The 17,947-nt window shown below is 48.0% G+C and overlaps 1 protein-coding gene and 1 pseudogene across 1 annotated transcript; one reads left to right on the top strand and one right to left on the bottom strand.

Moving 5' to 3' along the window:
* Positions 1–712: 712 nt before the first annotated feature.
* Positions 713–13,751, bottom strand: LOC115575806 (WAS/WASL-interacting protein family member 2-like; annotated as a pseudogene).
* An 806-nt stretch (positions 13,752–14,557) lies between these two features.
* On the top strand, positions 14,558–17,795 carry LOC115575813 (uncharacterized). The gene is made up of 9 exons (XM_030408155.1): positions 14,558–14,626; positions 14,906–15,002; positions 15,365–15,488; positions 15,661–15,818; positions 16,058–16,200; positions 16,273–16,450; positions 16,677–16,816; positions 17,009–17,171; positions 17,483–17,795. Exons 1-9 carry the CDS (start codon positions 14,610–14,612, stop codon positions 17,546–17,548), a joined length of 1,086 nt encoding a protein of 361 aa, XP_030264015.1. The 5' UTR covers positions 14,558–14,609; the 3' UTR covers positions 17,549–17,795.
* Positions 17,796–17,947: the final 152 nt, after the last annotated feature.

Here is a 17,947-nt window from a genome sequence, read left to right as displayed (position 1 = left end):
CTGCAACAAGTCGAGCAGACGCTCCTCTTCATCAGCTGCTCCTCTTCATCAGCAGCTCCTCTTCATCAGCTGCTCCTCTTCATCAGCAGCTCCTCTTCATCAGCAGCTCCTCTTCATCAGCTGCTCCTCTTCATCAGCAGCTCCTCTTCATCAGCTGCTCCTCTTCATCAGCAGCTCCTCTTCATCAGCAGCTCCTCTTCATCAGCAGCTCCTCTTCATCATCAGCTCCTCTTCATCAGCAGCTCCTCTTCATCAGCAGCTCCTCTTCATCAGCAGCTCCTCTTCATCAGCAGCTCCTCTTCATCAGCTGCTCCTCTTCATCAGCTGCTCCTCTCTGCAGGGCGCTCTCTAACAGTCAGTCATGTGATCACAGCTCTCCTCAGCCAATCAGCTGTGAGCGTAGATGAGGCGGTGATGGAGGATGGCGAAGCTGAACGTGATGTCATCAAACAGGATGAAGGCGTGTGTGTGCGTGTGTATGTGTGTATATGTGTGCGTGTGTGTGCGCGTGTGTGTCTGTGTGTATGTGTGTGTGTATGTGTGTGCATGTGTGCATGTGTGTGTGTGTGTGTGTGTGTGTGGTTAGTGCGTGTGTGTGTGTGTGTGTGTGGTTAGTGCATGTGTGTGTGTGTGTGTGTGTGTGTGGGTGTGTGTTTATGTGTGTGTGTGTGTGTGTGTGTGTGGTTAGTGCATGTGTGTGCGTGTGTGTGTGTGTTTATGTGTGTGTGTGTGTGTGTGTGTGGTTAGTGCATGTGTGTGTGTGTGTGTGTGTGTGTGTGTGTGTGTGTGTGTGTGTGTGTGTGTGGTAGTCTTGGAGGTTCACCTGCCGACAGGTGGCAGTGGAGGAGCTCCTCTCATCACTGTAACCAACAGAAACAGCTGTTAGCGCCCTCAGGCTGAAACACTGATCACTCAGACGCATCCGATCCAATATCAGTATTGATCAGTTTCAGTATTGATCCTGACGTCACTGACTCAGTGGATATGAACTTATCGGACCTACATGTGATAACGTCAGTAAACTTTCTGAACATATCAGATTTTCTCTTCCTACATTTTCACTTTTCTTCAGATTTTGAATCAGAAATAAAAACAGATGAAATAAGTTTATGAGTCATTTGAAATCTTTAACTCTGAAACTGTAAACGAAGTCTCAGCTGGTCTGAATATATGCCCATTTGTCTCGGTTTAATTTGTCTCTTATTTTATGTTTGTACTGATTGTCCTTCTTCTGTTGACCTGAAGTCAGCTGTCCTCTTCATCAAGAAACTATTCTAATAGCTGACATCAGCGAGTGAACATCAGCAGACTGATGTGGACCAATCAGAGCACATCACGCACGGCAGACGCAGCGAGACGAGACAAAGACGTAAAAGCCGTAAGAAGGCGTAAACAGACAGAGAGGGAGACTGGAATGTGGAGAAAAGGCGTGTTAGTGTCTCGTATCTGCAGAGAGTTTCTGATTTTCTCTCTTTGTTGCTGCTCGGGACGCTTTACCAACCCAACATGTGTCTATTTGACGTCCTGGGAATGAGACTCAACAATCAACATCTAAAACATTCACAGTTCAAACAGAGACTGCAGGTGTGTGGCGACACTCTGTCGTACTGCAGTAGAGTGTATACCTCTGTTGGCCTTGCTGGGGTAGATCTTGGCGAAGTGTCGGTACTCGTCAGGAGGTGGGAAGTCGTCCAGAGGATGAAACGAATACTTGGACTCAAAATCGTCTGCAGGAGGAGAAACGACACGACAACATAAAACACATTTTATGTAATAAACAACAACGAACTGAGGTGGAGACGGATGAAGGAGAGGTGGAGGTCAGAGGAGAGAAGACAGGATGGAGCTGGACTGAAGCTCGTGTGGAGACACTGAGGTAGTTTATTAAACGTCAGCTGGTCGTATCAGCATCCAGACAAGAATCAATAAAAAAATGATCGTTTATTGTCCACGTACAGTCAGTACACAGAACAGGATGACGGGAAGCTTTTGATTTAATATCCAGAGACGAGCTGGACACTAAGGACACGTCTGTTCCAGTCCAAAGACACGGGTTCTGTTCTCTGCTGGTTCTACTGGGACTGACTGTGGACCAGCAGGACCAGCAGGACCTCTACAGACCTGAAGAGACGGAGGAGAGACGGAGGAGAGACGGAGGAGAGACTGAGGAGAGACGGAGGAGAGACGGAGGAGAGATGACAGAGACTCACCGACGAATGAACGAGGGATGGAGGAGGTGGAGGACGAGTGTCCGTTACGGAGAGGAGGGGGAGGCGGGGGAGGAGCAGCGGGGGTGCGGGTGGGCGGGGGAGGAGGCTTCCCTCTGGTGGGGGGGTCAGAAGAGAGGGAGGGGCTACCATGTGTCCTGTAAGGAGGCGGAGGCGGGGCTTCTCTGCCAGCCGCCCTTGACGACTGGACTGGGACAGGAGGAGCTGAGGAGAGATCAATACATGTGATCAATACATCAGATCAATACATGTGATCAATACATCAGATCAATACATCAGATCAATACATATACTCAGCAGATCAATAACTTCTGATCACTCGGACAGTCTCTCACCTGCTCCTCTACCTGGCGTGTCTCTGACGGGGGGCGGCGGCCTGTTGGCGCCCTGTTGGGAGGGGGTGGGCGAGGCAGGGGGAGGGGGAGGAGCCGGACCTCTGGTGGGGGTGTGGCCTCCCGGTGAGGGGGCGGTCCTTTTGTTGCTGAGGGAGTTGTGGCGCTGCGGCAGATCGGGCGCCGCGTCGCCGCCTGTCGGACCGTTAGTGATTCGGTAAGGTGGAGGGGGCGGGGCCAGAGAGGAGGATGAGGAGGGGTTTCCACCTGAGGTGGGAGGGCGTCTGCTGTTGCCAGGAGACGGGGGAGGTTTGGAGGGGAGGGGCGGGGTGTTGTTGGGGGTCGGGGGGAGGGGCTTCTCTCTGTTGTAATTAGAGGAGGGAGGAGAGGGGGCGTTACCACGGCGACAGAGAGGAGGAGGAGGTGGGGGGGGCGGAGGAGGAGTGCTTCATGCTGGAGGAGGGGGAGGAGGCTGCAGAGGAGGGGGAGGAGGGGGAGGGAGAGGAAGACAGGTTGGGCAGCGAGGGACGCTGGGAGCGAGACGTCTCCATCGGCGACAGTGCCTGAGGGGAGGGGCTATCTGTGTCGTCATGGCGATGACTGGGAGGGCGGGGCGCTGCGGCCCGAGTGGACGGAGAACGTCCAGAAGAACCGTCTGCAAGAACGTTTACAAAACATAATCAGCTGTAAAATATAAACAACAACAAACAAACACAAACAAAGCAGCAGAACAGAAATTATCAAAATGGTTTATAAATTAAAATATAAAGTACAGAAACAAAATAAATAATTAAAATTAAAATGTACTAATATAATAATGTTATGATAATAAATATAAAGTAAGAATTTAGAACTACAGGTAAAATTAAATACTAAAAAAATCAATATAAAGTATAAAAAACAAAACAACCTGAATCAACAATAAAAGACAAATACTATAGAAGGATGAATAAACAAAAATCATTCAGATGAATAAATTACATGAATAAACAAACTCTTCTCACCTCCGACTGGTCTCAGTTTAGGAACTCCGCCCGTGAACAGACCTCCGATTGGTGAAACAGAACCTGACGGGCTTCCTGCTGCGCTGCCATTGGCTCCTCCTGTTGCTGCTCCGCCTCCTTTGGGCTCTGAGAACCACAATCATTGGACCGGTGAATGAGGGCTCCGCCTCCTGAGGGTACGATGTCACTACACTACACTGACACTACGATGACATCACTGACTGTATGGATGAATGTGTGACGTGAGGAGGATGCAGGTGAGATCAGGTGACCATGTCAGACACTGAGGTGAGGTGAGGTGAGGTGAGGTGAGGTGAGGTGAGGTGATGGAGGTGAGGTGAGGTGAGGTGAGGAATTTAATGAAGTGTTTACGCTTCAACGCAGCTCTGATGACATCATCGGCTGCACAACATGATGACAAACAGACAGTCGGAGACACATTAACATCTGTGACATCACAGCGCCGCTCACTCGCTCAGAACTTCATCAAACAGTTTTCAGTCTCTTACAGAAACATTTTCTTTCTACATGTTCAGACAGAAAATGAAGTTTCATCTCGTGTAAATCTGACAATTGTGTTTGTTCCCTCCTGAGAAATACACAAAGTTTATTAGAGTTAAAATCTTTTTAAATCTACTCGTCTTTGTTTTCTCAAATTAAGGCCGGGGGAAATATAACTCCTGCTGGCTGTTATATCAAGTGTCAACTAAACATGAAGTCTCTTTACATTTTCTTTATTATTAACAAGTAAACACTGTGATGATGCTTTTATCAATCGATTCAGTCGTTTTTCAGGTAAAAACATGAAACTCTTAGTTTCAGCTTGTTGAACGTGAGGACCGGCTGCTTGTCTCTGGGTTCTGGTTCTGGAGCTGCAGCCATGTTAAAGTGAAACTCTCGACAAAAAGCAGCCGAGGCTTTTTTTGTGATTGAATATGAGTCAAACCTTCGTGTAAAAGCATAATTACGATGAAAGAGGCACTTTGAAGATTTACTGTAGTTTCGTTTTCGGGCACTTTTACGATAGCATCAAAATCTCTATTTTTAAACCAGTAAGAAGTCTCGACACAACATGAAACTTTGCTGGTAGTATCACCAGGGTCTCTACACATGAACACGAGCATTGAGAACATTGTTTGTGGCAAAAAGTGTAGATCCCCGAGTGCGACCTGACAGGCAGGAGAGTAACGGTGGACCTCCTGCCTGTCAGGTCGTACTCTGGGATCGACACTTTTGTCTGCCATGACGGCGGCGAGCGGAACAAGCTACTGCTAACGTGAGTTGTGTAAAAACCTTCTTTTTAGTAAACTCTGTGTACACAAACAATGTTCTCAATGCTCGTGTTCATGTGTAGAGACCCTGGTGATACTACCAGCAAAGTTTCATGTTGTGTCGAGACTTCTTACAGTTTTAAACAGAGAGATTTTGATGCTATCGTAAAAGTGCCCGTAGCACTCCCATTGAAAATGAGTTTGAGCTGAAAACTAAAATTTGCTAAATCTTAAAAGTGCCTCTTTCATTGTAAATATGCTTTTAAACGAAGGTTTGACTCGTATTCAATTGCAAATAAAGCCTCGGTTGCTTTTTGGCGAGAGTTTCACTTTAACATCCTCATTAGGACATCTAAGTATTTGGACTCAGTACAAGCGAAAGGCCCGGTACCCTCGGCTCCAGGGTCAAAAAAGGCCCGGACTCTATCTGAGGAAACACAATGTTTAAACTTGTCAGTGAGAAGTTCAGACGGTCCAGTCAGAAAGATAACTCGACCCTGAAGCTTGATGAGCTCCAGAAACTGGTTCTGACCGGATGTCGTCTGGGTAAACGGACTCCATGTTGTGTCTGAACACCCAGTTTATCAAGAGAAAGTCATTTAAAGCTCCTCACAGGTGTTTTCAGCTCCACCTCCTGTCAGAACTGTGGCACGTTAAACTTCCTGTTCAGGAAGGACAACTTAATTCATCATCATTCTCATTGGTGCACACAGTTCAGTGACCTCACATCATTCTTACCGTAGCTCCGCCCACATCTCACCTGAGCAGAGGTCTGCTGAACCAGAGTCACTGAAAACACCTGTGGGAGCCTTTAATTCTGCTTTATTCCAGCGTGCCTCTCATCAGGAGCAGAACGAGAGCAACGCTGGAGTCAGTGAGAGTTTGAGCTTCAGCCAGATGTTTCTGTGCAGCTGTTACACGACTACATCCGTCCGTCACTGTCCAATCAGCTCTCAGCTCGTAAACCTCAGCAGACGTTAGTTTGTTTTAACACGTCTTGATTAATAATGTGAATTGAACAGGTGGTTTTGGAGGATCTCTGTTGAGAGCTGCACGTGCTCAGTGCAGATCAGACAGTGACCGGCGTGTGCGGTCCAGTCAGGTGCGACTCTCCCTCCTCCTCCGCTGCAGGTAAACAGGAAGCTCATCAGCTAGCTTAGCTCATCAGCTAGCTTAGCGTTACAGCGAGCGCCTTCATCAGAACAATTCACATGCAACTCACAGCATTTTGATGCTAATAGATCAACTCACACGCTAGCATGCTAACACACTCTGTATGAATGCTGTGAAGGACTGACAGAGTTTTACTCATCACGACTCCTCCGGTTGATCCAGTCAGTTTGCAAGTGGAACTATTTCTTGTTGAACAACAGCGTATCCCTCCGACCAGCTGTGACGCAGGTTTCTGCCTCCATCAAGCTTGTTCACTGCAGACGAGTGCACGCTAACATTATTAGCTCAGCAGCTACAGGGAAGACTTCTTCTTAATAAAGGTGTAAATAAATGTCTTAGATCAGTTTGTGATCTCGGGGCTTCTGCAGACATTTAATGAGTTTAATTGTTCTTGATATTATTTAAATTCTTATAATCTTTAATTCATGAGTTTCTGATCTGGAGTCATCGACCACGAGCTGGTCTGAGTGCCGCTTCCTGTCGCCTGTCTAATTAAGAGATGACGTGCTGAAGTGTAATTATTAAAACTTATATTGAGGCTTTCTGTCTGCAGCCCGGTCGGTTCTGTCTGCAGCCCGGTCGGTTCTGTCTGCAGCCCGGTCGGTTCTGTCTCATCACGTCAGTTCTTCAACAGATTAGTTCCAACATGTAAACTGTGGTTTCACATTCTTCTGGTTGTTTTCGGCTGAAACAAACGAGATTCACTCTGCTAACGAGCGATCTTCACTGTCAGAGTCTGATGGAGGAGTTTGGATTTAAACTCTGTAGCATCAGTTCAACAGGCGCTCTGCAGGACGCTGCAGGTTCTAACCAGCCGCTCCATCACCTGTCGATGTCACCTCACACAGAACAGGTGATGTGTTTTAACCTGTCCAGCTACAGGAGCCCTGTGGCGCCGTGTGAGTGAATGTTTGAATATTTAAATCTGGACCACGTGAGCTCCGATTCATCAAAGATCCGAACAGAAGGAAACAAAAAGGAATTAAAGCAGTTAAATCATTAGTGTCAAAGTAAAAGTCAACACAAACAACAGGAACGCATCAGCTGACGAGGAACAGAAAGAAGTGGAACAGAAACAAACAGTAAAACATGAACAATGAAATCAGCTGGTTCAGAATCTGTCCTGAGACCGGTCCGGTTCCATGCAGGGCGCCAGACTAACTGTTTCCATCACCGTTAGCTTTACCGTCCTAAAGTCAAAATGTTGTTCTTTACTTTGCTATTTTTGATTGATCGTGTTTAATCAAAGCGTATATAATATTTCAGAACATTAATCCAGAGCAGACGTGTCTCTGCTGGTTCTGTGTCATCAGTCTTCTCTACGTACGCACCGCTTTTATTTGCTTTGTAGCGTCCTTGTGTGATTTTAAAGATGTTTATAACTAAAATGTATTATCATGATTAACAGAGAAGCCTCCCACAGGACCGTGCACCGGCTGTTACACACAAAACATGTCAAACATGTTCTGATAAAGACGAAAGGAAATCAATATCAGAATCAATAAAAAAATCACAATATTATTGAGGAATCAGCGGTGAAGTTATCACAGTACGTACACGTGTTCTGATTAAATGAACTTCTTGCTGTTCCGCTGGCGTCCAGCAGGAGGCCGTGACGCTCCTGTGAGCTGCTCGTTAACACTCACAGACGGCGTGACACTCGTTGTGTTGTCACATTAAACTGCAGCTGAGTGTTTCATGTCACTCTGAACAGAAACTCTCCGTCCTGCTGTGCGTTTAGCTCGTTAGCTGTTAGCTTCATAAAGCTAACTAGCGCTCCTCTTTCTGACTACAACAGGGATTTGTTGTTCACATTGTTGCGTTATCGGGTAAAACAGGAAGCGTCCCTCGTCAGAAGAGTTTTGAACATAAACGCTTCGTTGGCTCGGAGCAGCCGACAGTGACTGTAACTACCGCTGATCTCTGTTCGTCCCGATCACATCTCGTATCATCGCCGGGGCGACGGGACGCCGTTAGTCTGGAGCCCTGGGTCAGAGGTCAATATGATCAGAGGGTTAATGGGAGCAGTCAGTCTGAAGTGATCAGTAGCTACAAACAAATGTAAATGCAGTCTGCTTAATGAGCTCTTTGATCTGAATCTGTACTGCGTTCGTCTGAGAAGCATCAGGAAGAATCATTCAGACCGGACTGAGTTCTCTGACGGCCCGGTCGAGTTCTGACGCTTCACTGGCACTAATTCATTTCCCTTCACGTGTCTGAGTGCAGACGGAGTCAGAACACCCTGAACATGTTCACTCGTCTCTCTTCACCTGGAGTAATTCTCTGTTCCATACATGATGATGAGGGGAAAAAGGAAAATAAACTGTTCTGATGAAAGTGTTTTTGAAGCACCACGTCAGACTGATTGTTACTGAGGGTTTTAATACGTCTGATAATTCATTACTGGAGTATTATTTTAAATTTGGATGATGTAATAATCAGTCTGGAGGGTTTGGTCCAGTTTGGTGCATCTTGAGATCTGATTGGCTGTTGGACACTAAACATGGCGGCTGGCTGAAACCCTGCTGCCTCCTGCATCCTCCTCACACATCAACAGCTGGGGTGTCTTACTGTCTAGTGTCAGAGCGGCGCTCTTATCTCCGGCCGGCCTCTGCTGCTCCTCGGACGGCGCCCCCTGCTGTGTAGGCTGGCTCTGTTGCTGGTGTAGGTACTGGTATAAGCGAATGTATGGGTGGTCTGTGGGAGGTGTTTGGCTCTTTGGTGTTTGGCTCTTACTGTCGAGCAGCGGAGCGCTGCGGTCGTTCACCACCGCCACCTTCTTCAGCCGGGCGCCTTTACAGATGTCGGACAGCAGAGCGCCACGACCTTTAGACTCCTCCCTGCTCAGCTGGGGGGGGCTGGTGTTGGCCTGGAGGGGGAGGACAGAGGGGGGAGGACAGAGGGGGACAGAGGGGAGGACAGAGGAGAGAGGAGAGAGGAGAGAGGACAGAGGAGAGAGGACAGAGGAGAGAGGACAGAGGAGAGAGGAGAGAGGACAGAGGAGAGAGGACAGAGGACAGAGGAGAGAGGAGAGAGGAGAGAGGACAGAGGAGAGAGGACAGAGGAGAGAGGACAGAGGAGAGAGGACAGAGGAGAGAGGACAGAGGAGAGAGGACAGAGGAGAGAGGACAGAGGGGAGGACAGAGGAGAGAGGAGAGAGGGAGGACAGAGGAGGGAGGACAGAGGGGAGGACAGAGGAGGGAGGACAGAGGACAGAGGAGGGAGGACAGAGGAGGGAGGACAGAGGGAGGACAGAGGGGAGGACAGAGGAGGGAGGACAGAGGAGAGAGGACAGAGGGGAGGACAGAGGAGAGAGGACAGAGGGGAGGACAGAGGAGGGAGGACAGAGGACAGAGGAGGGAGGACAGAGGAGGGAGGACAGAGGACAGAGGAGGGAGGACAGAGGACAGAGGACAGAGGAGGGAGGACAGAGGAGGGAGGACAGAGGAGAGAGGACAGAGGAGAGAGGACAGAGGACAGAGGGGGGGAGGACAGAGGAGGGAGGACAGAGGACAGAGGGGAGGACAGAGGAGGGAGGACAGAGGACAGAGAAGGGAGGACAGAGGGGGAGGACAGAGGACAGAGGGGGAGGACAGAGGAGGGAGGACAGAGGAGGGAGGACAGAGGGGGAGGACAGAGGGGGAGGACAGAGGAGGGAGGACAGAGGACAGAGAAGGGAGGACAGAGAAGGGAGGACAGAGGGGAGGACAGAGGACAGAGGGGAGGACAGAGGAGGGAGGACAGAGGACAGAGGGGGGAGGACAGAGGAGGGAGGACAGAGGACAGAGAAGGGAGGACAGAGAAGGGAGGACAGAGGGGGAGGACAGAGGACAGAGGGGGGAGGACAGAGGAGGGGAGGACAGAGGACAGAGGGGAGGACAGAGGAGGGAGGACAGAGGACAGAGGGGGGAGGACAGAGGAGGGAGGACAGAGGACAGAGGGGGGAGGACAGAGGAGGGAGGACAGAGGACAGAGGGGAGGACAGAGGAGGGAGGACAGAGGACAGAGGGGGGAGGACAGAGGAGGGAGGACAGAGGACAGAGGGGAGGACAGAGGAGGGAGGACAGAGGACAGAGGAGGGAGGACAGAGGGGGAGGACAGAGGAGGGAGGACAGAGGACAGAGGAGGGAGGACAGAGGACAGAGGACAGAGGAGGGAGGACAGAGGAGAGAGGGACAGAGGAGAGAGGACAGAGGACAGAGGAGGGAGGACAGAGGAGAGAGGAGGGAGGACAGAGGAGGGAGGAGAGAGGGGGGAGGACAGAGGAGGGAGGACAGAGGAGGGAGGACAGAGGACAGAGGGGGAGGACAGAGGAGGGAGGACAGAGGGGGGAGGACAGAGGAGGGAGGACAGAGGAGGAGGACAGAGGAGGGAGGACAGAGGGGGGAGGACAGAGGGGGGAGGACAGAGGACAGAGGAGGGAGGACAGAGGAGGGAGGACAGAGGGGGAGGACAGAGGAGAGAGGAGGGAGGACAGAGGAGGGAGGACAGAGGACAGAGGGGAGGACAGAGGGGGGAGGGACAGAGGACAGAGGGGGGAGGACAGAGGACAGAGGAGCAGAGGGGGGGAGGACAGAGGGGGAGGACAGAGGGGGAGGACAGAGGACAGAGGGGGGAGGACAGAGGACAGAGGGGGAGGACAGAGGGGGGAGGACAGAGGAGGGAGGACAGAGGAGGGAGGACAGAGGGGGGGAGGACAGAGGGGGGAGGACAGAGGGACAGAGGAGGGAGGACAGAGGAGGGAGGACAGAGGGGGAGGACAGAGGAGAGAGGAGGGAGGACAGAGGAGGGAGGACAGAGGAGAGAGGAGGGAGGACAGAGGAGGGAGGACAGGGGAGAGAGGAGGGAGGACAGAGGGGGAGGACAGAGGAGGGAGGACAGAGGGGGGAGGACAGAGGAGAGAGGAGGGAGGACAGAGGAGGAGGACAGAGGAGGGAGGACAGAGGACAGAGGGGGAGGACAGGACAGAGGAGGGAGGACAGAGGGGAGTAAAGAGGGGAGGACAGAGGACAGAGGAGGGAGGAGGAGAACAGAGGAGGAGGACAGGGGGGGAGGACAGAGGGGGGAGGACAGAGGGGGGAGGACAGGGGGGGAGGACAGAGGGGGGAGGACGGAGGGGGGGAGGACGGAGGGAGGAGGACAGAGGAGGAGGACAGGGGGGGGAGGACAGAGGGAGGAGGACAGAGGAGGGAGGACAGAGGAGGGAGGACAGAGGGGGGAGGACAGAGGGGGGAGGACAGAGGAGGGAGGACAGAGGAGGGAGGACAGAGGGGGGAGGAGAGAGAGGAAGGGAGGACAGAGGAGGAGGACAGAGGAGGAGGACACCGTCAGTCTACTGTCAATTCAAAATCTCCTCTTCTCACAGGTGAATGTCCTCTCTGACAGTGTCACCTGCTCTGAGCCGTCACACCTGATTGTATTTGTTACATCTGTTCATAAATCAAACATAATTAAAGAAATGAACCAATAAAGTAATTAATAATCAATTAAATGAATTAAAACTAATATTTCAATAATCTGGGAAGTGATTTATTTATTAAATGACACAGATTTCAGTTTTCATGTTTTAAACCTGTTTTGTATCACTTCTTCTACTATAATCTTTAAAATGTTGTTTATTCATTTGAATTATTTATGACACACTTTAGACAACCTCCTCAAGAAAATACATGAATAAATACATTTGCTCAAATAAATAAAATGCAAAAGGCTAAAAGAGAAAAGGCTACAGAAAAAAATCCATTAAGAAATGAATAACTTAAAAGATAATTAAGGGAAATAAAAGAGTGATTTGAGTCACATTTTATAATTAATCAACCATAGTATTCTATACAGCTGAGTGACGTCAAACTAGAATAATCAGCACAGACATGAAGCTGCGTCGATGCTTCAGGAGATGTCACACCAACACGTTGACACAAACAAACAAACTGCTGCTGAGAGTTTTCACTCGGAGACAAAGTGGAGACAAAAAACTGAGACGTGAAAACCTTTTTGATTCTGTTGTTGTGAAGAAAAGACATTTTTACACAACCGAGCGACAAAAACTCCTCATTATTTTCTTGATTAATGTCCAAAAAAAAGTAATACTGATTTGACACTGAAGTATCAAAGCTGCTGAACATGAGTACTGAAACCTTTCTGAGTGATCAGCATCAATGCTTTGATACTTCTGACATCACTATAATCTACTAATCAATTAATCGACTGATCGCTTCAGATCCAAAGACTAAATTCAGGAGAACGGATGTTTTTTGTCTCCATGACGACGCTGGAAGCTCTCGCCCCCCCGACTGATCAAAATCCTCTTTGTGCTGCTCACGTGTCACCCTGCAGCTCTTCATCATCGTGTGAGACGAGGAGGAGGAGGAGGAGGAGGAGGAGGAGGAGGAGGAGGAGGAGGAGGAAGGCAGAGAGGAGACGAGTGACGATGATGAATGATGACGAGGAGACGAAGCGTTAGAGAGAGAGAGAGAGGCGGGAGAAGAGCAGAGGACGAGATAGTGATGAGGATGACTCTGTGTGTGTCCACTTACCTGGCTGAAGGTGGGGGGAGGTGGGGGTCCCCCTGGTGGCGGGGGAGGAGGGGGAGGGATGGGCATCCTGCTGCTGATACAAACACACACCTGATCACCCTGAAACACACACACACACACACACACACACACACACACACACACACACAGTTACAGTGTGTTGTAACTCATGTGCTATAAAGTAATTATTACAAACAGAACATAATAATAAATCCAGACCATATCAGACCACATCAGAACACATCAGAACATATCAGACAACATCAGAACACATCAGAAACACATCAGAACACTGCAGAACACATCAGAACACATCAGAACACTGCAGAACACATCAGAACACATCACACCGGGTCCTGCTCACACAGTCAGTCCTGGACTTCATGAACATGATGACTTTAGATTTATTTGTCAAACAGAACTAAATCAAAGACGTCAGACTAGTTTGGACCCTAAACCCAGTTCAGTCTGACTGTCAGGTCCAGTCTGAACACCAACACTCTGACACGCTGGTTCTGTTCGGTTCTGTTTGTGTGACAGAACAGCTGCGGCTCCATCTGCTTCTCAGCATCGTCAGTTAGCTCAACTAGCTCCTCGCTAGCATCATCAGCACCGGCCTGACTGAATCTCTGCAGGATGCTAAGCTAACACTTTAGCATCTCTGCTAATCTCTCCTCCAGCTGTGCGGTGCACTCATCAACATCTGTTCGGACGGACACACGAACAGAAAGCAGCCTGTTCGCACACACACGGCAGGACAAACTATTAACTACCGATATGCGGAGTCAGCTAACCAGCTAGCCTAGCCAGATAGCTGTGTTAGCCGTAGCAGGAGGTCTGTGCAGCATCCACACAGGTGACATGACTCTTACCTGAGAGCGTTGGCGGTTCTGTGCAGGTTAACTCATGCTTCAGTCCGTCTGTTCGGTGTGTTCACGTCTCTGTCGGTGCTGAAGGTTCTGCTGTGCCGATCCACTGCGGACAGTTAGCTCTGCGGTTAGCCGTTAGCTTCTCTGCTGCAGAGCTGCACTGATTTTATTATTTCTCCACAGTCAACACACACACAGGAGCACGTGACCTGACCGGAAGTGCTCTGCAGCTTCATGCATCACTGCAGACCGGAGCGAGTATCCGGATATTTAGAGTAATCAGACTACACTGACTGGAACTGGAGCTTCTTCGTCTTCTTCGTCGTCTTCTTCTTCTTCTTCTTCTTCTTCTTCTTGTTTAAAAGTGTTTGTTCTAAAACCAGCTGGATAGACTTTCAGGATAATTAAGCAAGTGAACGCATCATTGTGACATTTTACTTTTACCCCATACTGCATTTATTATGTATAATCATTATCTAAACATTTAATAATAACATGTGGTAAGAACATATATGAAAGTATCTGATTGTTAATATTCAGTATTTCTCCTATGAAGTCATACTTTATGTTATTACAGCTGTGTTTTATTTGACTGTGATTCTTCTGTTTAAACAGTGAATTTACTTTATAAATACGTTCAAACACTATTTAACGGGTTGTAAACTATTTATGACACACACACATCGTAATAATAAATGAGGGGTTAAGCTAAATTGCTCAACTAACTAAGAATTTCATCTAGTTTTAATAGTTTTATCTTATCTATCTTAACTTCTATATTACCATCATTGACTCAGACAAAACGTATTTATCTCATTAAAAATATTTTACTTGCTTTACATATTTATATGTGTGTGTGATTTACAAGATTATTTTTTCATTGTAAATGTAATAACTATAATGACAAAATGTAGATTTACAAAAGAAAACCTTATTTTGATTTTTTACATTTTAGCTTTAAAAAGCTTTGTGATAACTTGACTTATATTTGTTATTAACTGATATATTTCTCTTTAATTTATGCTCATTTTGTTGATTAATGCTCTAGTTAAGTCCAACCGTCCCTGTTAATGTCAATCTAAAACTCTCCAATAAAGTTTTTTGAAACAGAAATCCGATTGGTTCATGTTGCGCGAACGTCATCGCCAAGTAGCCAATGAGGTCGTTCGTAGAACCGCGGATATTTGAAAACAAAAATGGCTGAAGTTCGTTCGTAAGTCTGATTTAACCAACATGTAACTTCACATATATTCACAGATATGATTCAAAATACGTGTTTTAAATGTAGTTTAACGTTCAGGCGGAAGTTTAAAGTCCCAACGAGTCAGTTTGTGACTGAAACGGCTGAAAACATGAAAGCTAACGGCTGTGAAAGATGTTAGCAGGTGAAGCTAACTGATGCTAACAGACTGAACTAACGCCTGTGTGTGTGTGTGTGTGTGTGTGTGTGTGTGTGTGTGTGTGTGTGTGTGTGTGTGTGTGTGTGTGTCAGTGTACTACAGCGCTGTGATCCGGCTCTCCTGGACCCCTGCGGAGACTCGGAGCCGCCGGACTGCGCTGAAGCGGCCCGGATGCTGCTCTACCTGACGGTCAGTCTGCAGCCTGATATGAAACACAGAGAGAGAACACTCAGAACAACCAGAGCAGGGAGAGAAAACATTAAAGTAGAGACTGATGACAGAAAGTGTGACTGACCTCTATGACTCTTCATGCTCACATCTGCATTAATCAGTGCAGATGTTCTGAATGATTATAATTAATGGATCTGTCTCTCTCTCTCCTTTTTTCTCTCTCTCTCTCTCTCTCTCTCTCTCTCTCTCTCTCTCTCTCTCTCTCTCTCTCTCTCTTACACACACAATTCAATTAATTTTTTTCAATTCAGAGGAGCTTTATTATATGAAAGTTTTAACTACAATATTGCCAAGTATTTTCTCTGTCTCTCTCTCTCTAGGACAGTCGTCGGGTCCAGAAAGTTCTGTGGCGTCAGCTGTTTGTTCTGGACTCCATGATGTGTCTGTTGGAGGGTCTGGAATCTGCCCAGCAACTGATGACACAACCCTGTCCCCCCCAACCCGGTACACACATTACACACACAAGGCTGTAATAATATGGCGGTCATGACCCACCTGAGAGTCTTTGACACCAAACTCAGTGAAAATGTGATCACATGTTAATTTTAACTGAATGTTTCTAACTGTTTACACCTTTATGTGTGTGTGTGTGTGTGTGTGTGTGTGTGTGTGTCAGAGGGCGGGGCTCGGGGCAGGTGGAAGGCCCTGAAGCTGTCCAGCAAGACGGGGGTCGAGGAGACGGAGACTCTGCTCAGAACTCTGCAGGACAAAATCCAACAGATCCACAACAAACGACACACACTCAAACAGCTGGTCCAACAGCTGCACAACAAGGTGTCCACACACACACACACACACACACACACACACACACACACACACACACACACACACACACACACACATTGGGAGTAAAGGTGAAAACAAAAGAAAAGGTTTTTAAGATTTGGGGCTTTAAGTTGCAGCTGAATCCTCTCGTGAGGACCCATTTTCATGTAGCACAGACAGGAAGTAGAATAATAGAAATAAGTGATTTATCTCCTTTCCTTGTCTCCTTTCCTCACATCCTTCAGAAGCAGCAGTGTGAACAGCTGGGGGAGTCCCTGCAAAAAGCCCAGCATGCATTGCAGTCATGTGACTGTCAGCTGACCCAGCTGAGGGCGGAGTCAGAGGCGGTGCTCGGTCAGCTAACCAGCTGGCAGCGACTTAGAGATGAGTGAGTGTCATCAGGTCACATGACCCTCGTTCAGTCACTCTGATTGGTCACTAACTGCTGTTCACCTGTCAGACTGCAGGTGTACGTTTCAGCTGAACAGGATGTCATGCAGATCAACTTGCTCTCCTTCAACCAATCAGAGCTGTGTGTTGAGCTCAGGCCACGCCCCTCCTCTGACCAGTCGTCCAATGAGCTGGAGCCACTGAAGCTGTTGGTCACCTGGAGCGAGGATGACCGCTTCAGACTGCAGGTAGCAACACCTGAGCTAATCAGCTGACGAATTGTATTCGATTCGATTAGTTGTTTGATTGATTCATCTTGTCTGTACATGCTAACTGTGCTAACGATGCTGACGTTAGCAGCTATTATGTTTACCGTGTTCCGTGTCTCAGTTTAGCCTGTTAGCATGCTAACATCAGCTAATTATTTATATTTATAGAGTTTGTAGGCAGCTGATTGGTTGATCCTGTGTGCAGGTGAATGAGGGCACAGCTGGACTGGTGGAGGATTGCATGTCGGGCAGGCGGTCGGAGCTGAGCGCCGCCCTGCTGGAGGTGATGCAGTGTTACATGGGTCAGTTTGAGCTGCTGTCTGAGATCCAGGGACTGAGATCCAGGTGAACCTCCACTTCCTGTTTGTTCTTCTATCAGTCGTGGAGATATGGGGGGAAATCTGATCGGACCGAATTCTGAACAGTCCAACATTTTGTCAGCTAACAACCGTTGGCTAGTCCTGCTTCCAGTCTTCATGCTAAGCTAGGCTAAACACATCTGGACCTCTGATCTCGATCTTCTGTGTGTGTGTTCAGTTTTGCCATCGACTGGCGTCCGGCTCAGCGTCTGCTGGTCTACCTGAAGACGGCGCTGCTGGTGTGTCACCTGGAGGTGGAGGAGGGATACCCGAGCAGCGGACGAGCGCGACTGCTGTCAGTCCGAAGAGACGGACAACCTGTGGACACGTCTGGACTGAAGGTAACAAACACAAAAACTACAAGTTCTTACTTTAATTACATTGAATTAAATCAAACTTGTATATCAGCGTTAATGAGAAGAGATGATTCTAATAAATTCCTGTATGACTTACAATACTTGACTTTATTTACTATAATACATGTACGTAAGATGTAAATGTACTGTTCCACCACTGGTTCACATGGTGATGATGTCACTTCCTCAAAGTGACATTTGAAACTGACTAACTCGGATACAACAATCAACTAATCTGTCTGTCTCTCTCTTTCTGTCTGTCTGTCTGTCTGTCTGTCTGTCAGCCTGTCTGTCAGCCTTACACATCTGACCCCAGTCTGACTGACTGGTTGGTGTTTCTCTGCAGCAGTCCTCTCATCTGAACCTCTTTTCTTTTCTTTTCTTTTCTTTTCTTCTTTTCTCTTCTTTTCTCCATGTTTTCCTCTCTGTCTTCCCTCACATGTCCACTAGATGTCAGTGTCTGTCTGTGTTGTCTGTCCTCCTCTGTTACAGTTCTGGACTCGGAATAAGGTGACTTCAGTTTCCTGTCTTCATATTAAACCTGTTTGTTCATCACGTGTCCAGTTGTTGTTGTAATTTATGTAAATAAACATTTTACACCAAGAAAAACTGACTCTTAATCTTATAATTTCATCAAACCGGAGAAAAGGTTTTTTAAAAAAAACAAAAAAATAAAAACACATCGTGTGTGGTCGAGATGGAGCTTTTATTTTGAAAAGCTGTCCCTGCAGTGCTGCCCTGTGGCCACCAGGAGTCACTGT

Source organism: Sparus aurata, chromosome 23, assembly GCF_900880675.1.
Source record: "Sparus aurata chromosome 23, fSpaAur1.1, whole genome shotgun sequence".
In the NCBI taxonomy this organism is placed as follows: Eukaryota; Metazoa; Chordata; class Actinopteri; order Spariformes; family Sparidae; genus Sparus; species Sparus aurata.
The sequence above is the reverse complement of the archived record's forward strand: the minus strand, read 5'-3'. Positions and strand labels throughout refer to the sequence as shown.